General features: G+C 46.5%; 1 protein-coding gene across 2 annotated transcripts; it reads right to left on the bottom strand.

Annotated features, from left to right (window-relative positions):
* Positions 1-5020: 5020 nt before the first annotated feature.
* CXCL12 (C-X-C motif chemokine ligand 12) lies at positions 5021-22717 on the bottom strand. Of its 2 annotated transcripts, none has more exons than XM_028728899.2 (4): positions 22461-22716; positions 16726-16843; positions 11812-11898; positions 5021-5299 (listed from the first exon to the last, which is right to left on the bottom strand). In XM_028728899.2, the coding sequence occupies exons 1-4, from the start codon at positions 22522-22524 to the stop codon at positions 5284-5286; spliced, it is 285 nt and encodes a 94-aa protein (XP_028584732.1). In that variant the 5' UTR covers positions 22525-22716; the 3' UTR covers positions 5021-5283. The 2 variants fall into 2 exon arrangements, with proteins under 2 accessions (XP_028584732.1, XP_077786825.1); XM_077930699.1 differs by lacking the exon at positions 5021-5299 and adding an exon at positions 10195-11085 and having other exon boundaries at positions 22461-22717.
* Positions 22718-23459: the final 742 nt, after the last annotated feature.

The raw sequence follows: 23459 nt of genomic DNA, 5'->3' as shown, positions 1-23459 counted from the left end.
TCTACTGTATTTTTTCCCCCGATTTGAACTATAAAATGGTGATTTTCTTGAGTTAAAATGAGAGTACCCCTAAACATTTTGTGAATCTTTGTACTTTTGTCCATCTACTGTACTTATTTTTCCCGATTTGAACTATAAAATGGTGATTTTCTTGAGTCAAAATGAGAGTACCCCTAAACATTTTTTTTAGAAAAAAAAAAGCACTGCTCAGGAGTAAAGGTGGTACCTGTAATTCACTGTACCATCTTGGAGGCTAACAACGGATGGAAAAGTGCTGCAACCTAATGTGTTGTGCCCGGTTACATTTCCCACTCTGGAATAGAACATTCCCTCTAAAACACGGTGCATGTTTTGATATGGAGAGCTGCTCTGCAAGACGTTTCCCCCATCCCAACAGAGTGGTGCTTCTTTCCACTACAATCCAGATTCTGGCACACCTGGTGCATAGTTTCCGCAACTAATTCTAGGTCCAAAGGAGAGGGATGCTCTGGTGTTACTTAGAATGGCCTCTGCCTGCAGGACCTTGACAGTAAACAGGTTTGGCAAAGGCTTGTTGTCCTCCGGATAGCATTGGATTACAACTCCCATCAGCACCAACCAGCATAACCAAGGGTCAGGGATGATGGGAGTTGTAGTCCAACAACTTCTGAAAGGCACCACATTGACTACCCTTCACACAGACAACCCAAGCTCCTTACCTAATGGACCCAAGTTGGCTTCAGCTTGGCTTCTGGAGGGGCAAGGAGCTGGGATGAGAGGGACCAGGTCCAAGTTGCATGATGGACTCAAGGGCATCCTGATCAAATTTGCAGATGACACCAAACTGGGAGGGGTGGCTAACACCCCAGAGGACAGGATCACACTTCAAAACGACCTTGACAGATTAGAGAACTGGGCCAAAACAAACAAGATGAACTTTAACAGGGAGAAATGTAAAGTATTGCACTTGTACCTGGAGTACTGTGTCCAGTTCTGGGCACCACAGTTCAAGAAGGACACTGACAAACTGGGACGTGTCCAGAGGAGGGCAACCAAAATGGTCAAAGGCCTGGAAATGATGCCTTATGAGGAACGGCTAAGGGAGCTGGGCATGTTTAGCCTGAAGAAGAGGAGGTTAAGGGCTGATATGATAGCCATGTTCAAATATATAAAAGGATGTCACATAGAGGAGGGAGAAAGGTTGTTTTCTGCTGCTCCAGAGAAGCGGACACGGAGCAATGGATCCAAACTACAAGAAAGAAGATTCCACCTAAACATTAGGAAGAACTTCCTGACAGTAAGAGCTGTTCGACAGTGGAATTTGCTGCCAAGGAGTGTGGTGGAGTCTCCGTCTTTGGAGGTCTTTAAGCAGAGGCTTGACAACCATATGTCAGGAGTGCTCTGGTGGTGTTTCCTGCTTGGCAGGGTGTTGGACTCGATGGCCCTTGTGGTCTACTCCAACTCTATGATTCTATGATTCTAAGTTTTACATCCTCTGCATGGCTGAGGGAATCCAGGTCCCTTAAAATTGTGCCTAGAAGCAGTAACGAGAAGTAATGAATTGTTTAACGAAAGCTGAATGGTTTGTTCACCTCAGAAAAGGCATATTTGCTGCATGATGGACTGTTTTGCTCTTACAGGCCTTCTGGAAATAGTCTCTTCCCATGGAACATACCCAGCCATACAGGCCTGAGAACTACAGCGAGGGGGGAAAGGGAAAGGAGACACTCTTCCACACCATACTTTGTTTGCACCAAAGGGAAAAAAAGACGTACACTACTTACTGGGAAAAGAGCTGGAATTTGAATACATTTTTTATTATGGAAATTACATGTGCTAACATAATTTGCAAAGACATATAGCAGTTCTCAACAAAAATATTATTATTTTAAAAAAGCACTGCATGAAATATTGTTATAAAGCTGCCTTTCGGAAGATAAAAGTCTTTTTCACATTATTTGGGAAGATTTGTGGGCATTTGTGTGCAAATACCACACGCGCGGGGAAGTCAGTATAAATTGCATCCAAACCACCCTGAAAAACCAATATATATAATTAAGCCGCTTCCACAAGCGGCTGCTTCCAATCCAGCCGCATTGCAGCTGCCCTGGGTGGAAAAGGTAGTTGTAAGTAGTAGACATTTCTCTATATACCACCTTAAGAGCCATAGTGACAATTGGATTCTATGTGATGGAAGTGCCTTTGTAGTGTTTCTTAAGCCATGTTGGCAGGCCCTAAATAGATGCTGCTGGTCAAGGGGAACTGTTTTGTTCTGCTACCTGTACATCGCCTGGGGTTTAAGTTCTCCATGGTGGTATTTCTACATGTCCCCATTCAAGAGGATCTTGGTAGCTGAGAAGCCGTAATGAAGAGAGTAGGTACATTCGCTTCTCTGACTCACAGGTTATCAGCTCCAAATGTCCTCCAGAGGCTTTTCACACACCCCAAGGGGTAAAAAAGTGGGGTAACTATTTGTTTTGAACCGTGTGGAGAAGCACATAACCCCTAACTTTTCTCCGGTGAAAACAGAGACTTCCCCTCTTACATTTCTCTGATGAAAATAGGGGCATTCTAAGGAAAACCAGGACCTTCTGGGATTAAATCAGAAACTGGGGCAGCTTCTGTAAAATGGGGACTGTCCCTGGAAAACAGGGACACTTGGAGGGTCCAGAAGCACCTTCAGAGGGTGCTGTTTGGAGTAAAAAGATAAAAATTTCCGTTTCTCTCAGTCCAACATTTCAGGGTTCTTAATAACAAAACCTACATTTACTCAATGACTACAGAATTTTTCCTGTCATTCAACAGCTTCCCCGGGGAACAGAAAGACTGGTTTTGACAAATGCTAATGGCCAAAGATGGGTTCCTTGAGTCAAAGTACGTCTCTCTCTAGACTAGGTATGATGAATCTTTGACCCTCCAAGGTGTTGCTGGAGAGCAACTCCCATCCGTCCCAGCCAGCACAGCCAACAATCAGGATCATGGGATTTGTAGTCCAGCAACATGTGGAGGGGCAAAGGTTCACCATCCCTGGTCGAGACTCCTGGGTCCATTCCTGCAGATTCTGAGGTGTCTTTTGAATTCATTTCTCCCCTGATAAATGCATTATCAGCAACAGCAAGAAAGGCAAATTAGTGCAGCTAATAACTGACGCAGGCTCCACCTGGATTCGTTATCCATCACTTTCTTATGTTTTAAACATTCATTCATCTTTTTTTAAAAAAACGTTTGGACTACAGAGGCACATTTTGCAGAAACATAATTTGTCATTTTGCAGTTCCATAAATACCATGCATTGCTGTCGTCTACTTCTAGCTAAAGCCCAGTGTAAAAAATTCTCCTGTGATTTCCTCCCCACATTTATGGGAACCTAATCGTTTCAATGCTACTTTCCATTTCCCTGTGTAGTGTTTTTGTTTTCTTTCCCTCTGAATTTCATTTTCATCCATAATTAGCTTCAGTGTGGGAAAGCTTGTCATTTTACTCCTCCTCTCACTTACAGGGCAGGCATGTGAGCTAGGGCCTCCATAAGTCACCATAACAGGAGGAGCCCATTCGCGCCCTGTTTTGCCACGTGGAGGGCATTTCAGGGACATCCCTGAAGTCTCTGCGCCCTGGCAGAGTCAGCTGAACAACTGCGCTCTGTGTTGACAAGATGGGCTCGAGTGTCAAATGAGGGATTTGACACAGTAAAATTCAGCTTTCAACCTCTGTCTAAACTGGGTCGTGCTCAGATCAATGCAACTATGTGAATGTGGTAAGCAAGATTCTTTAAACCAATCTGTCAGGAGAAAAGTCACAGGCAGATAAAAGAACAGGTTGGAGGATCGGGAACCTTGTACGCTTTGAGGGGCTTAGCTGGAAACTTTTGTGCTCATCGTCGCTCCCTTTGGCAGTGCATAAATACCAGCCGAACCCCCTCATCCGTACAGATTCCTATGTGCAAGACAGCTTCTAGCATCCATCTATGCCCCAGTTTCACAAGCAACATCGTTCATGTGGCTTCACCTTTGGCACTTTACTCCAAGTAATGGACGAGCAGGATAGCTAACAGACTCCGGGACTAGCCGGAGCTTCTCTTTGGCATCACACATTCAATGAGAAAGGGAGACGCGAGGTCAATCCCAACACTCTTTTGGCATATCAGGTAAGTCTCTGATGCAAATTTGGCTCACAGTGAATCATGCTCTGGAGCGATTCACTAAAAGCAGAGTCTGGAGTTGAGCCCATGTTGAACTGGGTTCAGAAACCAATGCACCCAAGAGATTTCAGACTTTCAGGCGCACCAGCAATCTGTGATCCCAACAAATTATCCAGATAATTTTGACACCTGATTGCACATTCATCAGCACATACACACCCCAAGCAGTCTCTAATCTATATGCATAAGCACTGTGAGATATCCCCTCACAGTGCTCATCACTCTGTATGTTCTCTGATATTTAATAGATTCTTTTTCCTTTTTACCACTTTAATTCACAGGGGGGAGTGGCCTACTGTTCTGAGCATGCGTGAGCCAAAAGCACACAGAAATTTAAACTGCAGCAACTTCTGCAATTGCAGGTTCCCCAAAAGTGACACAAACACAGCAGTTGCCACACGTGAAATCAACTTGTGGCTCGCGCATTATGGAGCTCGCAAACGCAGGCCATTTTCCCCTGCGGAAGAAAGATCCCAAAGTCCTATATGTGCTAGTTCAACATTTCAGAAAGAGGAAATTCCTGGGTAAGGTCACGATGCCTGTCACACCATCAAAACCATCCTTTTTAGACCCTCGTTCATTGGGCCCACGGGAATAGAAATTGTTCACATGGAATGCATCCATCACTTTTTGTGCAAACTCTGGTGGCTGCAGGATGTCTCAACTTCCACCATAGGTCTGCAGGGGAAAAAGAGTGTTCTCTACAAATGTCAGTGGGACAGACAGACACATACACACACACCCTCATTCCTTTCCATACAGATGAACCACAGTAGATTGTTAACCTGCATGGAAACTTCTGGCAAGTGCCAGGGTTCTGTACAGCAGAAAGGAATCGCCATATACGAAGCAACGTTTTTAATCTGCTGCTGGCGTCAGTGCTACTACGTGATAAACCAAACTTCACGGAGAGTTCCTGCTACAATCGGCTAGTATTGGCAAAAGGCAAAGGCATTCTGTGCGGACATGAGGCTCTGCGAAGTGCATGAAGCGCCGCTTTGTGCTGCGTGATAAAGAGAGATGCCCTCATCGCTCCCTAATAGCGGGACCTCTGCTTTCTGGCTTCTACAGTGAGGCATCCTGTGGACAGCTACAATGCTGGCCTCTTACATCTTGAATCTCCTGTTGATAAAGAACAGAGTGAGAGTCTGTTAAGGGAAGGGTCTGAGGGAAGATGGTAGGCCTGTAAGGAAGCAACTGCCGGCTGATCTGGACGCACAGGGCAGCGTATGAGGCCTGCCGAGGACGTGGGCACGCAGCGGCTATTTACAAAACTTGAAGAAAAAGCCTGCTGTTCTCCAGTTCCAGGGCTAGCTGTGCTCATCTGAAGTCACATTATGAAGGGAACAGCAAAACCAGGACCTTTTTTCAGCCCGAACTCACTGGAACTCAGTTCCTGCACCTCTCAGGTGGGCGCCGTTGCCATTACAGTGGTACCTCGGGTTACATACGCTTCAGGTTACAGACTCCGCTAACCCAGAAATAGTGCTTCAGGTTAAGAACTTTGCTTCAGGATGAGAACAGAAATCGTGCTCCGGTGGCGCAGCAGCAGCAGGAGGCCCCATTAGCTAAAGTGATGCTTCAGGTTAAGAACAGTTTCAGGTTAAGTACGGACCTCCGGAACGAATTAAGTACAGTGGTGCCCTGCAAGATGAATGCCTCGCAAGACGAAAAACCTGCAAGACGAAAGGGTTTTCTGTTGCGGAGGCGCTTCGCAAGACGAATTTCCCTATGGGCTTGCTTCGCAAGACGATACCTTTTTCTTTTCTTTTTTTCTTTTTCTGTTATTGTTGTATTCTTTTTCTCTGTATTTTGTATTGCTTTTTTTTTTTTTTTTTTGCAACTTTAAACTTTGAATAAATATTACCCGTATTTTTCGCTCTACAAGACGCACCAGACCACAAGACGCACCTAGTTTTTGGAGGAGGAAGACAAGAAAAAAATATTCTGAATCTCAGAAGCCAGAACAGCAAGAGGGATCGCTGCGCAGCGAAAGCAGCAATCCCTCTTGCTGTTCTGGCTTCTGGGATAGCTGCGCAGCCTGCATTCGCTCCATAAGACGCAGGCACATTTCCCCTTACTTTGTAGGAGAGAAAAAGTGAGTCTTATAGAGCAAAAAATACAGTATATATATAAAAAAGAAGAAAACGTCTTGCGAGTCTCGCCATTTTTTTCCGCTTTCCCCTCCCTTTTTCTAAGCCGCTAAGCCGTTAATAGTCTTTTAACAGCTTAGCCGCTAAGCCTTTAATAGCCGCTAAGCCGCTAAATCACTAATAGCGCTAATCCGCTTAGCCGCTAATAGGGTTGCTTCGCAAGACGAAAAAACCGCTAGAAGAAGAGAATCGCGGAACGGATTCTTTTCGTCTTGCGAGGCACCACTGTACTTAACCCGAGGGACCACTGTATAAGAGAACACGGTGAGTTCTAGCACCTCTTTTTCTGGAAGAACAGCACTGAGTAGAAGGCATACAAAACACACCACGAAAGGTATTTCTGTGAGGAGGCAAGCATCATTCCATGGTGTTCTGGAGAGTATGATTCATTTCGGCACTTTAAGTGGGCCTGCACGGCAGAAAGCAAAGTGGACACTTCAGGATAGAGCCGGATATGTCGCTGAATAAGGAGTGAGATGCTCCGTAACCTCTATCCCATAAACTAGTGACGTTCCCGTTGTACTGTTGAGGCAGGAGATAGATGGGTGTTTCTGGTCATATCACCATCTCTTTCTCTTATCTGCATCTCTAGAAGTCTGGTTTTAAGACACCCCCAACTCTGAGCATATTCTAAGGCCAGAATTGGATTTGTGTCCCGGTCCACACCAGGAGCAGATCAACAGTTGTGTGCAAGTTGTGAGGGGGTGTGCGGAAGGGGGCAGCTGCCCATGGGCTTGGGTTGAAGCATGAGCTTAGAAAGGGCCCCAAAAGCTGGAGAGAGAAAATCAAATGAGCAAAAAACGCTACCACTAAGCAGGTTCTCAAGGAAGGCACATCCCTGCCTCTCGCCTCCATCGGTGCAGTAAGGAATGGCTAGGCATGTACCCCTTTGTGACTTACCTGCATGTCTTTCTCTGGAGAAAAAGTCATTCTGGGCAGCAAAACAAGCATCCCTTTGAAGCAAGCTGACCACAAACCCTTTCTAGGCAGCCTCTTCTTCATTATATGGGTGCAGAACAAGGCAAACTTTAGGAAGCTGGTGTAATTTGCACCTGGGAAAATTATGCTTGGTGTGCCTTGTCACTGTTCAAAACTCAACTATTGCTGACTGAGCTGCCCTGAGTCTGGCAGAGGGAAAACTAAGATATAATTTGACGACCCATCTTGCCAGTACAGTGGTACCTTGGTTCTTGAATTTAATCCGTTCCAGGAGTCCGTTCGACTTCCGAAATGGTTCAAAAACCAAGGCTTCCTGCACCCAATCAGAAGCCGCGTCAAACATTCAGCTTCCGAAAAACGTCCGCAAACCAGAACACTCATTTCCAAGTTTGCGGCGTTAGGGAGTCGATTTGTTTGGGAGCTAAGCCATTTTACTACCAAAGTACCACTCTATAATTTTCACAGCCTTGCTCGGCCACATAACTGAGCTGGTCACCACCACGCTCCCACAAACTGGCACCGTTTCGGGACTTGCCGCCATCTTGGCTGAGCCCGATCTGAGCCGAGATGGAAGACTTATGGCAGCTATCTCCGGATGAGCTGAGATGAGACCCACCGATTCCAAACTCTGGTCAACCTGGCAGATCTTGGGTGTTAATCAGTTTCTAAAAAGACTGGCTGGGTTTTTCCCTGGTGCAATCCACGCTGACAACAGTGCTGTTCCTCTGAAGATACTCTGCGCTGTTGCTTCTTATTTAACCAGCTTTGTAAACAGCGATGAACAAGAGAGGTACCTTCTTAGGTGAAACCCTTGCTCATTTTTTCTGCCTTACTTTGAACCCAGGAATATGCATTCTCAGGACCAAGTCAAACTGATGAGGGTAGAAGTATCTTGACAGTTTGGGGGAGTTTTGTTTTTTACTTCAGTGCATTCACACGGTCTATGAATTTAGGGGCACGAGGGAGAAACCACGTAGGGAGTATTATTTTGATGGAGAAAGCAGCCCATAGGGGAAAGGGTTAAGCATCCCTCTCCCCCCGGCTGCCCCTCCCCATCCTCTGGAAAAGCTGGAAGGCTGTTCACGTCTCCCCCATGTCACGTCAAGTTTGGTGGTCCTCAGAATCTGGTTCATGGATCGACTCAGGCAAAACTGAGGCACTTCAGGACAGCACCTGAAACTAAAGTCCCTCATGACAGATGTCGCTTCAAAGACTCCCTCAAACCCACACCTTTTCTGCGAAACTTCTGGCTTCAACCCAAACAAAGCAATCTCTGGTTACCTGGGGCTCTCTTCCTTACCTTCGCCATCTAATTCTTGAAATTTAGAAGATAGGCTTAGTAGAGCGAAAGGCCATTGTTGGGTTTGGGGGTTAAAGCAGCATGTACATTAATAGTGTAGTAGTAGTGGTGATGGTATATTATTATTATTATTATTATTATTATTATTATTATTATTTCCATAAAAGGTATCCACAGGTTAGTAAGTTTTAAGTGAGGACCTGATTCCTTATACAGTCATACCTTGGAAGTCGAACGGAATCCATTCCAGAAGTCTGTTCCACTTCCAAAACGTTCAAAAACCAAAGCGCAGCTTCTGATTGGCTGCTGGAAGTTCCTGCGGCCAATCGGAAGCAACGGAATCCCCGTCGGACGTTTGGCTTCCAAAAGAACATTCGAAAACTGGAACAGTCACTTCCGGGTTTCAGTTGCTCCTGAGCCAAAACGTTCTGAGAACTAGGCTGTTTGACTTCCAGGGTATAATGAATTGCGGTACTGGCATGGAACATAACAGCATAAAAATTGCGCACAGCAGCCGACCAGAAGCCAACCCGCTGGGTTTTACGTGAAATTTGCCAGGATGATTTTTACATGAATGAAATAAGAAAATGTTGTTACCCAACCTGCACCTTAGGGATCTTAAATCAGTGGCGTGCGGTGAAATTTTTCGTAGGGGGGCGGTTAGGGCCAGAGGCGCCAGCTTGCAAGGATGATGGGGGAGCTGACATCGAGATATCACATCCCATGAGTGAGCATCATGTCTTCCTCGCTAAGCAGGGCAGACGCTACCCAGGCTTTGGGAAGGAGGTGTCAGGCCTCTGATAGGATGCTGGAGCCCTGCTACCTCCTTCCGAAAGCCGGGTGGAGTTTGGGAAGGTGGTGGGAGGGCGGGAACATTTAGGGAACTAGCCTAGTCCCCCTCGTCCACTGACCGCACGCCACTGTCTTAAATGGCAACAACAACAACGAAATAAAACTGCCAAGACAGGCAAGTTAAGACAATTTTCTTACGGAAAAGAGATCCCGGGCAGAACAATTCCTTGGTTTGCATACCATACTTAATTTTGCCCTGCGTTGTAAATTTAAGTACAGTGGAACCTTGGTTCTCAAACTGAATCCGTTCCAGGAGTCCATTCGACTCCCGTTTGAAAACCAAGGCGTGGCTTCCGATTGGTTGCAGGCGCTTCCTGCACTCAAACGGAAGTCGCGTTGGACGTTCGGCTTCTGAAAAACGTTCAAAAACCGGAACACTTACTTCCAGGTTTTTGGCGTTCGGGAGACAATTTGTTCGTCAACTAAGCGCTTCGAGAACCAAGGTTCCACTGTACTAGTGAGGAGAACCATGACACAACCGAGAGATGCTCTCTTTGCATAGCTCTGCATTTATTTTATTTATTTGATTGTTTTGGACATTGTCATTGCTGCCTTCCATCCCTAGTAGCGCATGGGAGAGCAGTAAGAAAAAGGTAAGCAGTTAGTGAGCAACAAAAGTTATTTCCTGGCAAGACGCTTTTTACTTCACATTGTAACCACATGTTCACCACACATTCAACAAGCAATCTCGGCCTAAGAGATCTTCGGCTGGTCTCTCACGCACACATTCAGACACATACGGACATGAAATTTAAGCAACTTAGAACAGCCCGTCTAAAAAAAGTATTTTATTTCAGAAAAATAAACTTCCAAATACAACTGGGCTTTTGTAATATAAAAAATAGCCGCTTTTATTGCTAGAGTGTGTTTATATAATATATATATATTTATATATATATAGTATGATATGCAATACAATGTTAGTACATGTGAAAAATAGAAACTATTGATAAACCACATTAATATAACTGTAGATATTCGTTTAACACTCCTTGACGGGCAAGGCAGCCTTTAAGCTGCCCATAGGCTCGTGGCTGCAATTCAGAGATTATAAACTGATTGACGGATAACAAGTGTGCTCTGAAATAAGCTTCTTTGGAATGCAGGGGGAATTCAGTACTGTGCAGATGGGCAAAATGGGTGTTCAAAACAGGAGCTCAAAAGGGCACCATCCTCCAGGGACATCTTCTGTGCAAGCCCTTTTGAAATTGGGCTCCTGGTGGGTTGCACTAAACCTTTCCAACAGGCCACATTCACACGAGATAATTTCTCCGGAGCCTGGGCCCAACATTACAACCTGGGCTCAAACATTACTGGTAAAAATGAACATCTTTCAGGTGTCCCTTAAATGAGAAATCAACTGGTCACAGGAGCAGTTGAGGGCGGAATCGCAAGAAAGCTCAGTAAAAGCTTCCATGCTCAGTCCAGGGGCAAGCTGGACTATGCAAAGGATTCGAGAAAGCTTGTCTGAGGTTGACAGCACTGCAGCCACGATCTCAAACTCTTAGTTGATTGGCTGAAGGCTGCAGTAACAATTTATCAAGGGCCAAGAATATCATCCTGATCCATAACTGATAGACCACATTTGCAGTATGCATTCTAATTCAAAGAGAGCATTCTAATTGTTGATAGTGGTCTGCGGGGACTCAGCGGCTCAATCATCCCTGCATTATCCAATCCCAGAGAAGAGAGGAGACGAAAAGAGAAGCAATGTAAATGTAAATAAACCTCAAGCAGAGCACTATGAGCTTGTGAGTATGGTTTAATGAAAAGCTGTGATGTTACAATAAAGCAGGAAAAGATTTGGCTTGCCCTGAACCTAGTGGCTGCCTCAAACATTCCCCCTAGATTTACCTCACTGAGAATATTTGTCAAACGCCAAAGGAGCCCCTTTAATTCCCCTTTGCCTGTAGGGTTTGGTCTGCAGTGGAAACAAGCAGTTCAGATCCGTTGCAAAGGTGACGAATGCCACAACCCGGGCTGCTGCCCAAGCCCACCATGGCACCCCTCTCTCTGCAACACATGGCTCATGGATCAGTTTAGGAGTAGTGCTTATCTAATGTGCAATCAATCGTCAGCATTCGGATACCACAGGCTGGGTCAATCAACGCGTTCAAACCGGGGAGCGAAGTGAAGGAATTAAGGTTGATTGTCAGAATGGCCTGAGGGACGCGGAACAAACGTGGCCTCGTTGGGACCCAATCAGCAAGCATCTCTCTGGCCCCAAATACCGAAATCTCTTAAAACGCCCCAAATGAGAGCAAGGCCTGTTTTCAATGAAAACTCGATCCATCTTGGTTAGACCTAGCCATCAGCACGTTTTTTTCGTTTTGCTTTTTTGTTTTGTTTTACCCAGGATGCATTTAGGTTTAAGTCCTTTCTCGGCTTACTTGTGCAGGTATTTCTCCAGGTACTCTTGAATCCACCTTAACTTGGGATCGAGGCAGATCTGTTTGCTGCTGTTTTTCAGTCTTGCGCTGTTTAAAAAAAAGGAGGGGCGGAGAGGGAGGAATTTCAGAATAAGTAAGAGAATGAAAACCCTGAGCAAGAGAAGGCACTGTTGAATTTTGTTCGGTTCAACTCCGGGACAAGATGCAAAGTATTATCCGTTTTACATTACGCAGTAGGCAGCTAGTGAAAGAAAATTTCAGTGGTGGTGAAATCAGCCAGTACAATGACCAAGAAATGCGCCACACTGAATATTTCTACAGGAAACCTTTAAGCATTTTCAAAGACCACAAGGAAAAGGCCCTCTGCTGTGCTCATACTAGTTAGGCCTAGAAGAGAGCTAGAAATCTAAACCATTCCATCTTTAATCAGGATGGTTTCCTTTCAGAAACCTGCAGAATCATATTGATTTCCATAGGCTTGATTCCGATAACTGCTTGTTTTGAAGCAATCTCAATTCTTACATTATCCGATTGGCGGTTTTCCACGTTTTCGGAGGAAATAAGAGCCAACTTTTATTTCCAATAAAAATTTTCTTCACAAAGCCATTCAAATAAATGGCAATTTTCTTAAAGAGTTGCTACTAAAGGACCAGAGAATGGCTCTGGAAATCAGAGGAACATGTCTATGATCCAACTAATATTCCCTCTTGCCAAGCCTTGTAATATTTTAAATAAAGACTTTTGTGATTTGATTTGCATTTAGAGCATGGATGTTTGGCATTATTGTACATTTTTATGCAAAATTTGAATTTCAGGTTCGTACAGATGGTTAAATACTGATCACCACACCAATTGCTGTACACGATGGAAACATCAACCATAATTCAAATATTTGTATGCTTTTAACACACGTTTTGTAATAATATAAAATTACTCCTTCTTTCAAGAAATGTGTAGCTTTTCTCCTCTTAATAGGAGACTAAAGTCTTTTTTAATATTAAGGATGGAATATCTTATTCATAGATATTTTCATTAAATGTGAAAGGACTGATTAACAGCTGGTTTGACAGCAGCATAAATTTTGGAGTGGACAGCACGTATATGTTTTGTTTTGTGAGTACCAGGTCCTCATTCCGGGGACAAAACTGCTTTTTGATCAATCCACACATAACCCTGGGACCCCTCTTTCAATTCACACCTACCCTGACTCTTTGAAGGCCTGAAGTTACGCCTTTCAAATGAAGGGATCACAAGGAGTTTTGTGTGTGTGTGTGTGTGTGTGTGTGTGTGTGTGTGTATAGACATCCTTTGAAACACCGGATTGTGTTTACTTGCACAGTGATTTGGGATGGAGCGTTTTAAAAATGGTTATATGTAAAAAATTTAAAAATGAAAATATGCCCCAAATTCCCCATCCAACTGTGCAAAGCACAACGCCTATTGTTTTGATTTTCATGAACAAACGGTGCCAGATAGAAGGAAATCTGTACTTGATAAATAAACAGGCGTCAGAATCCATCGCCAGGCTCCTTGTGCTGCCCAGACCACCAACCCACAATGCAATTAGCTGGCTGAAGTAAAACCAATAAATAGTTTCCTTTCATTGGAGAGGAGAAACTTCTGTTATGACAAGCTTAATTGGGTGTGTCCCCTTAAGCTGAGGGAAATGGTAGATTCACCAAGATAAATAGTGCCGGCAACCACGACTCTGAAGCAACAACTATCTCACTCTCCCAACAAAGGTAATCTCTTAGGCCAGGCTTCCTCAACCTCTGCCCTCCAGATGTTTTTGGCCTACAACTCCCATGATCCCTAGCTAGCAGGACCAGTGGTCAGGGATGATGGGAATTGTAGTCTCAAAACATCTGGAGGGCCGAGGCTGAGGAAGCCTGTCTTAAGCTGACCAGAGCTGTTTTTGGTGTCAAAGTCACGCATGGGTGTAGCTCATATCATCCCTGACCACATTGACCAAGCTGGCTGGGACTGATGGAAGTTGGGAGTCCAATATTATCTTGAGGGCACCAGATTGACTACCCCTGGTCTACCTCATCAGTTGTATCCAGCTGCCACTCGCTCGAGCCAGCTGTTGAATTAGGGGAAATTTGTAACTAGATAGGAGTGGAACACTCTGGTTCCAAATAGGTTTACCAAAGGAGATGTCAGTCTACCACGTCCTACAAGGCAGCCAGGACCAACCCTCTCTCAAAGAGACCTTATTATCTCCCGGAGGATGTAACTAGCCATGATGGGCAAGAATCACACACAAGTGGCTGGGCAAATCTCTTCAAGCATCTTGTCTACGCCCTCAGGCTGCCAAAACTGAAACATCTAAGAAACCTGGACCAGTCAGTGCTTTGGGCACACCTGTACCGTCAAGGATGGAATGGGTGGAAACAGGACTTCATCTCTCCCGATGGGTTTAACGGAAGCAGGTTCCAAAATACCTGGAAGAGCTCTGCCGCACAACTCTGAAGATGCAACGGTGGCAAAAAGTTTTGCTTTCTTGCCACCATCACCGCAACAGAGTACACCTGAGCTCATACCTATGTTTGGCTTGTCTCTAGGCACCTAGAAGTGTCTTTAACTGGGGGGGGGGGGTCTCAAGGAAGTCCAGTATTTAGAAAAGACCCCAGCTGTACTGAATATAATTGTAAAACAACCTGAAGCTCTTCTTCCAAGACCCGGCAAGTCAGGGGTTACAGCCCTGGAGCTACATTTCTTCCTCTCCTCTGTCAAACAACCTTGAGTGCAATGGGAGGCTTGTTTCATTGTTTTACCTGCCCTCCCTCCAGCTCTTCCTTCCCGCTGCCCTGGTTAAACTTAAGGGGGGGGGGACAGGCAGTCTTTCCAGGAGTCATGCAAAACATTTGAGTCATGCAAAATCCCCCACATATCATTAAGATTATAACATCATTTTACATAATCTGATGGAGTTAACGGTCTACATAGGCTTTCCACAGACATGTTTGCACAACTGGTGGGATAAATTTGCTAACTGGTTTCCTTACGTATGAAAAGAAAGGGAGACCAGATTCCATCAAAGGTGTTTCTCTTTTTAACACTTTTCCCTGCCTTATCTGGAGATTTTAAGTAGGGAGTGCAGTCCTTAAGACCAAAAATAATGAACTTCTATAGTTTGGTGCATTGCCTGAAGTGGCCACAGGGAGGCAGGCAAGTAGGCCCCGTATCAGAACTTCTCAGCCCCTTCTCTCCCTGGTTGTATAGATCTCATTTTAGTTAAAAGAAAAATAGGCAAACGATTGTTCTTTTTTTAAAAAAAGGGGAGGGCATAGTGAAGTTCTTCCAGTTTCCCTCTGCTTCTGTCTCTGCTCACCCCTTCCCAGCTGCCATTCAAGTTTCCTCTTAATTTCCACTTAAGCACAAAGAGCTTCTTAGACCTAAACCTACACTCTGCGGCTGGGCTAGACAAAGAAGCAAAGAGTCATGTTTCACTGAGAATGTTTCTCAAATTGGACTCTTTATCATGCAAAACAAGCAATACAATTGGTTTAACATGTTTTCCCTGCTTAAAGTGAGTGGCATGTGCCCAAGGCCAAGATAAATATCTCAGGGAGAGGAATGCAACTACCAGTAAATAAATTTATTTATTTTCAGCATTTGCATCTAGCCACAACTGCAGCGCAATATACCAGCTGTGGGGAACCTTTGCCTTTCCCTGTCCATTAGCCATGTTGCCGGGAGTTGTAGTTCAGCAAGGTTCCCCACACCTGAATTATACCAAACAGTTTTTCATCCAGTACAAAATTATCTTTCGCATCTGAAAGATCGCAGGATAGGCATACTCTCCCCGTCACATATTAACCCAATTATGAATTAATTAACTAGGCTAATAACAACAACAAAACCTATTTTTGGTTCTAACCCTTACAAAATATTTTCAGAAGGTACAGCAAATCTATGTTTGCACAAAAATTTAACAGTACAGTGGTACCTCGGTTTTTTAACGTTATCCGTTCTGGAAGACCATTTGAGTCCCGAAACGTTTGAAAACCAAGGGGCAGTTGGCAAATTTAATAGAGAAAATTTAGGAAAAAATAACATATAAACTCAGCGGAAATCGTTCAACTTCCGAGGCATGTTTGAAAACGGAAGCATTTACTCCCGGGTTTACGGTGTTCGAAGACAGAAACGTTCGTCAAGGGAGACGTTCGAAAACTGAGGTACCACTGTATTTGGAAATCGTTTCTATAAGTACCCTATTAGATTAAGGTCCGGTTAACTACAATAACGATTTCCCCCCCACACACACTCTTTTTGTAATGTACACAATATATTTTTATGTTGTCATTGTTGTTCTGTTTTGTTTTCTAAGGTAAAGGCAAAGGGACCCCTGACCATTAGGTCCCGTCGTGACCGACTCTGGGGTTGCGGCGCTCATCTCGCTTTATTGGCCGAGGGAGCCGGCGTACAGCTTCCGGGTCATGTGGCCAGCATGACTAAGCCGCTTCTGGCGAACCAGAGCAGCGCACGGAAACGCCGTTTACCTTCCCACCAGAGCGGTACCTATTTATCTACTTGCACTTTGACGTGCTTTTGAGCTGCTAGGTTGGCAGGAGCTGGGACTGAGCAACAGGAGCTCACCCCGTCACGGAGATTCGAACCGCCGACCTTCTGATCGGCAAGTCCTAGGCTCTGTGGTTTAACCCACAGCACCACCCGCGTCCCGTTTTGTTTTCCACATTGGTATTATTTCTTGTTTCCCATTCTTTCCTGTGTTTTGTCTTACTCTGTGCATTTGCGATTTTGTACTTTTTATGTCAATAAAGAATATACATTTTTTTAAAAAAAAAAGTTTACGAGAGAGAGAGAGAAGGCGGCATTTATCCTGTGCCAGCAGCACTTGTTCCAGAGGCAACAGCGTGCAATAGGGAAGAAAAGGGGGTGCAAACTTACATGATCTGCAGTGAACAGCCGGGGACAGTCAAGATCTTGAGGTGCTTCACATGGGATTTCGCTACATTGCTCTCAAAATATCTGCATGGGCAGCGGTAAGTCAGGCTGATGGGCTTCCCTGGAGGGTGGCATAAAGAAAAGGATTTAGATGCCCTGGGCTGACACCAAGACCACCTCGCAGTGCAGATTACAAGATTTTAAGGGGAGGAGAGGAGGGAAGACTTCTTCCTGGCATTTTTAGCACTTTTGCCAAGCTGCAGGGGTCCCAGCCTCTTCAGTTCTCATTTCAGTTTTTAATCCCGGTGTTTGTGGGTTTTAGAAGGCGAAATGGGGCGCGAAACTGGAACCTCAGAAATGGAGAAGCGCTTTTCTTTCTTTAAAAAAGGAGCCAGCTAATTGTCCCAAGTGGCTGGGGGCAATTAAGAAAGATAAAGGCTGCAAATGAAAAGCCCTTGGCCCCTGCAATGTTATTCCTGCCAAAGGATTTGACCTGAGGCCAAATGCAAAGGCAGACAGGAGAAGAAAGGAGGCCCTCAGCTCTGCAAAGCCAAACAACACCCCCCACCCCCCCAATAACCCCAGGGATTGCAAGCAGAGAGAGGGAGAAGGGAGCTGAGACCTTTGGGCTACCCAAGGACTGGCCCAGATGTGGCTCTTCCAAGTCCAGTTGCTTTTGCAACTGCGGAATAATCCTATGGTAATTATGGGGCGCCAGGTCTCACAGTAAAGCGTAATTCAGGTAGTTGATGGCCCCTCTGCTAGCCAGATGCAAATCCAAAGGTGTGGGGAGAAAGGAGATGATAATTTCTGCAGATTTCCCCCACTGAATTTGCTCCAAAGGACCCTCCAGAGCTGCGTAGGAGTCAGGAGAAGAAGCCCATGAAAACCACCTCTCCCATTTTTAGCAATACAGTGGTACCTCTGGTTACGTACTTAATTCGTTCCGGAGGTCCATTCTTAACCTGAAACCGTTCTTAACCTGAAGCACCACTTTAGCTAATGGGGCCTCCCGCTGCCGCTGCACCGCCAGAGCATAATTTCTGTTCTCATCCTGAAGCAAAGTTCTTAACCCGAGGTATTATTTCTGGGTTAGCGGAGTCTGTAACCTGAAGCATATGTAACCTGAAGCGTATATAACCTGAGGTACCACTGTACATAGTCAACACAATGATTCCTGAATGCGCGTTTGCGTTCTTTTTATTTATTTCCAAAAAATTATGCACTGCTTGATCATTAAAAAAAATAAATCCTCAAAGTGGTTCTTGTTCATTCAGATGAACACACTCAACAGCACAGGTTTCTTCCAAGTAATTTTCAAAACACAGAAAACTCAACTCTTGGGTACTATAAGACTATCAGACAGCTGACAGAATCTTCACGTAAAGCAATAGTCAGCATCTGTGGAAATGCTATTCAAATCCCCTAAGAACAAAACAAAACCCCAGCAAATTCACCCTTGTTTGCCGCTTCTCAAGGTGTGTGTTACCTTCTCCCTCTATAGCCCTAAGGTGACAGGTGCTCAAAAACCAGGCTAATGCTGTAAAAAAAAAAAAGTCTGTATTTTATTACTTCCACTCTCCTACAATCAGATATTTCCACCTCCCCGAGTGATCATGCAGTCCCTTTCAAAAGTAACTGCAATTCCAAACTCTCATTTAGGAACTGAATTCTTTACATTTCGAATCCACTGGGCCTCTTTTTCCCACGAATAAGTGGTCATTCTGCCCATTTATTATTATTATTTTCCTAGTTCCCCCAAGACAAAAAAACTGTTGATTTATTATTGTGTCTGGGAAAATGTTCAGCTTAGTGGGTCTGCCAGTCAATTATTTATTTATTCTGCATTTGTGTTCGCCCACCTACTTCTTAGAAACTGCAGTTTACATATAACAATTTACAAATTCTACGTATCACATGCCAATGGTTGCCTGTTGCAAAGTCCCTAGGGTTAGACCTTTTCTTGCCCAACACAGGATTATAAAACTCCCAACAATTCTTGCAGGGAAATCTCTGCCTTCAGGGGGGCAAGAAGGGTGATTTTTCCAGATTAAGACCTACAACCTATCTGATTTACAACAGTAAATTTACGACGGTAAATCAGATTCTAATGGCAGATCTCTGAATGATTTGCAGGCCGGCAAGGCTTTCAGGTCCCTATTCCTTAAAGGTTCGAAAGTGACTCCACTCATTGTACTAGTGAAGTGTTGAGATAACCAGAAGCAGTTTTTGTTTGTTTGTTTTTTGTATGGAAGGAAGTATTCAGTGTTGTGTACATGACAAGTCCCTGAGCTCAGAAGTCTTAAAATTCAATTTCTTTTGCACCAAAAGGATCTTGGGTTAGAAACAAAGCCTCAGATTTGCCCATCTCCATTTCACAGTATGTATTACTGTGTACTAACGGGTTTTTAATGTTCCCAGTCCTTTAGTAAATAAATAACTGTCTGTCCCTGCAGACTGGTATATCTCTCAATAAACTCCACCGCTGGTTAATCCCCTCCTCAGTAGAGAGGAAAACAAGGGAGGAACTCATCCTGTGTATGTATTTGTCCCTTTCTGCATGCCCAATAGTTGGGGGATTTTGACCAGAGACAAAAGCTCTGGTCGCAGAAAGCATGAGACCCTCTTCTCCCGGTCCTAGATCCCGAGTCCAAATTAGGATGTCACATACCCCTCCTGCATCTGCTATTAGCAAAAAACCATCAGGGGATCCATTCACAAATGTTCTGCATCAGTGACACATAACTTAGCGCACAATGTGAAGGTTTGGGGAGGGCAAGTATAGAGGGCTACTCCATCATGTGATTCTGAAGCTGCACAGACCAATGAAAGACAGCTAGATGAGATATCTTCCATAAAGAGAAGGTTGAAAGTATACCAAAACCCAGTACAAAGGAAAAATGAAATAAAGAGTGATGATGAAGCCGCAAAGAGGTAGAGGGAAGTCAATTAATTGTAGCATGGAAATGCACAAGTTTAGAAGAGTAAATAGATGACGTACGTAAATGAAGAAGAAAAAATGGTGTATATCTGTCATTTTTAAAATGCAATGAAAATCGATTTTTAAAAATGAAGTTGCACAGACCAAACAAACGTCTGTAGTTGCCTCTCTAGTGAGGCTTTCACCTGAGGATGCAGAAAAAACGGGGAGCTAATCTGGCTGGCCCTGCCCGCAACACCCCCTCCCCGCAACTGCAGATACAGACTTTGGCACTTAGCTGCAGGTTTGAAGGAGTATATCCTTTGCACATGCTCAGGTGAATCTTGCCTGTGTTCGAGAACCAGGATGCCAGGGGGATTATAACCATCTTCAGTTTAAATGCAGGAACCCCTCCCCCCCAGGTGTCCTTTAAATTGCATGGCTGCAAATTTCTTAGCTGGTTTTTTTTTTAGTACAGTGGTACCTCGGGTTAAGTACTTAATTCGTTCCGGAGGTCCGTTTTTAACCTGAAATTGTTCTTAACCTGAAGCACCACTTTAGCTAATGGGGCCTCCCGCTGCCGCTGTGCAGCTGCCAGAGCACAATTTCTGTTCTCATCCCGAAGCAAAGGTACTACTTCTGGGTTAGCAGAGTCTGCAACCTGAAGCGTTTGTAACCTGAAGCATATGTAACCCGGAGTACCACTGTATTGCCTTTTTGCATTGTTGTAAGCAGCCCCCGGGGAAGAAATCCAATAAGGGTGATCCTGAACAGGGCTTAAAAGCCTTGGGTCCGCGATCTCGGTTTGTCCCCCTAACTTTTCCAAGCGAGGATATTGTGGCTTCAAGGGACAAAGGATGAGGGACTCAGTCAGGGTTCTGCACCTTCTGCCCAGCTCTGCCTACACTGAACTCTTCTAGAATCCTAGAATTGTAGACTTGGAAGGGGCCCAATGGTCATCCAGTCCAAACCCCCCCCCCCCCCCAATGCAGCTTGGCTGAAAGCAAAGCAAGGAGACTCTCCAGCTGACTGTCCCTTGCGGTAGAGGTTCCCTCTTTGCCCAAGAGCTGGCCAGGTATGCAAGAACAAAGGCGAAGGAAGGTGGCAAAAGCAGCTATTGCCTGTGTTTTTCCAGAGCTGCAAAGCCTTAGCTTGCATGGAGAGGAGGAGGAGTATCTCCAAAAGGAAACCATGGCAAGCTCCTCAGCCTCTGGGTATCTGTCCCCAAGAAGCTGCAAGAAGCTACTGAATATAAATTAACCCGTAAAATTTGGATATTTCTGAAACCAAAAGAGCAGCGGCAACAGTCAAGAAGAGCAAGAGATTTAACATCAAGCCTGCCAGTTGCAGAAGACCTGTAGGCTGGGCTGCTACAAACCAGGATGCTCAAGAGATGCTGATCCAGCCATCACCTGGGTGAATTTCGTTGATTCAAAGGATTTTGAGCACCGTAGTTTACCCCTCGCAGAACTACAATTCCCAGCAGCCCTTAAAGGTGCCCAGAATTATTTGAGGGGGAGAAATGAGCTTGCATTGAGCTCAGAAGCTTGTAAGCGGCCTCAGATTGCAGGAGGGAGCGTGGAAGGAATTTATAGCATAAGCTGCAAACGGGCTGCAACCCCCCCGACGTGGGTGCAAGTGTCCAAACTTGGCATCACTGCCTGGACTGGGCTGCGGGTCTCATAGGCGACTGTGCAGCCCGGGAGGGGAGAGCAGCTTCGGGTGGAGAGAGATGCAAGGGTCGTGCGGCCGCCTACCCCGTCGGTTCCCCGGCTTTGCTGGATGAAGGCGCAGGTGCGCAGGGCTGGGCCTTTCCACCTCCCGGAGAAAAAGGGCCTCCTCTTTGCGCGGAAGGGAAGGGGGCTTCGCGCAGCAGCCCCGCCGTCTAGGTGCCTGATCCCAGGCAACCGGTCCGCTGGCGGTGGCGTCGAAGTCCAGAGGGGGGCTACCAGGGTGCGGGAGAAAGCGGGGACGCAGAGAAAAGAAAACCCAACTCTCTCTTCCACTTGAGCCTTCGCGCACAAGAAAGAGAAGCGCCCGAGGGCGAAGATACAGCCCTTCGACGGCGGGAGGAAGCGGCGCTCGGCGCTCCCTCTACGCCGGAGAGAAGGCGAGCGAGGAACAAGGCTGACCCTACAAGTCCCTGCATCCTCTTTGGGAACCACTCCGTAGTCTTTTGAGCGGTTTTACTCGGGAACAAGTGGATTGGCTTTTTTTGTGGGTTGGGGAGAGTCGTGCATAGCCACTTTCCCGCGGGCCCCCCTCTCCGTTTCCTTCGCATTCCTCATTCTGGACTGACAAGCCGTCTGCAAGCATCATTGGGGAAACTTCGACAGTCCCGCCGCGTTTGCTACTTTCGAGGGGAAAGGGGCGCAAAAACGGGTTTAGGACTTCGCTCTGGCTTCGGCTACAAAACGTGCGGGGCGGGTTATAGAAAAAGCCCGCACTTGACGGCAGAGCAACCGACGGGTAAATGGGCAAACCCCAGGCCTTACTGAACGTTGAGATCCATCCAAAATGGATCACCCCGCTCGCTGCTCTGGAACAGGAATCCGGCCACCGACGCCCTCCCTGCCTCCCGCTTCTCTCCGCTCGCCAAGGGTGCCCCCCGACGGAGCAGCCCCAGAAACACCTGCGAGGAGCCCCGACAGCCCTGGGCTCGGGATCTAGGCGCCTCCGCTCCTCTCTCCTGCTTTTGTCTGCCGTGCGCCCTCGGCCGGGACTGGCCTCCCCGCGACGGCGCTGGAGTTCAAGCGGAGGGCGCGCGCTCCCGTCGGCCCCCGACGGGGCGGAGGGCAGCGAGCCGTCCAGCACTTACCGTCGGCGGCGCGGAGGGTCCCGAGGAGCAGCAGCAAGGCGAGGAAGGCGGCTTTGCTGTCCATGGCGGCGGCTGGTCTGGACTTGGAGCCGGGTCGTCAGAGGAGCTGCAGCTGTTTGCCGTCGCTGCGGATTTGCGCGGCCGTCTGCCCGGGCCGTTCCTCCCTCCCTCCCATCTATAGGGGCTGGCGGGGCCGGGGAAGGGGAGGGGGCTCGTGGAGGAGTTTGGGGGGGGAGGAGGAAAAGGGGCCGGTCGCTCGGATGGACCGCCTGAAGCACGTTGTGATATCCGCCCGCCCTCCGAACTGGGCTGGAAAGGAGCCCAGAGACTTCCTCGCCCGCCCGCCGCCCCCCCCCCCCAGTCCGGAGACGCGGCAGAGAGATCCCGTGGGGGCTGCGAGCCCCAGGGGCTCTTCGCCCACGAAGCCTGCCCCCCCCCACCTCGAGAAACGGACTTCCGATGTTGCTTTTGCATGTTGCTTTTGCTGCTGCTGTCCGGCGCCCTTCTCTCCCCCCCCCCCGCGTGCCTTGTTGTTGTTTAGTCGTTTAGTCGTGTCCGACTCTTCGTGACCCCATGGACCAGAGCAGGCCAAGCACTCCTGTCTTCCACCGCCTCCCGCAGTTTGCTCAAACTCACGTTCGTAGCTTCGACCATCTCGTCCTCTGTCGTCCCCCTCTCCTTGTGCAAGAAGAGTCAACCTATCCATTCTTAAGGAAATCAGACTCTTGAGAGTCCCATGGACTGCAAGAAGATCAAACCTCTCCATTCTGAAGGAAATCAGCCCTGAGTGCTCACTGGAAGGATAGATCCTGAAGCTGAGGCTCCAATACTTTGGCCACCTCATGAGAAGAGAAGACTCCCTGGAAAAGACCCTGATGTTGGGAAAGAGGGAGGGCACGAGGAGAAGGGGACGACAGAGGACGAGATGGTTGGACAGTGTCCTCGAAGCTACCAGCATGAGTTTGATCAAACTGCGGGAGGCAGTGGAAGACAGGAGTG

The sequence above is a fragment of the Podarcis muralis genome, chromosome 6, assembly GCF_964188315.1.
Source record: "Podarcis muralis chromosome 6, rPodMur119.hap1.1, whole genome shotgun sequence".
Taxonomy (NCBI): Eukaryota; Metazoa; Chordata; class Lepidosauria; order Squamata; family Lacertidae; genus Podarcis; species Podarcis muralis.
This window is presented reverse-complemented; position numbering and strand designations above follow the sequence as displayed.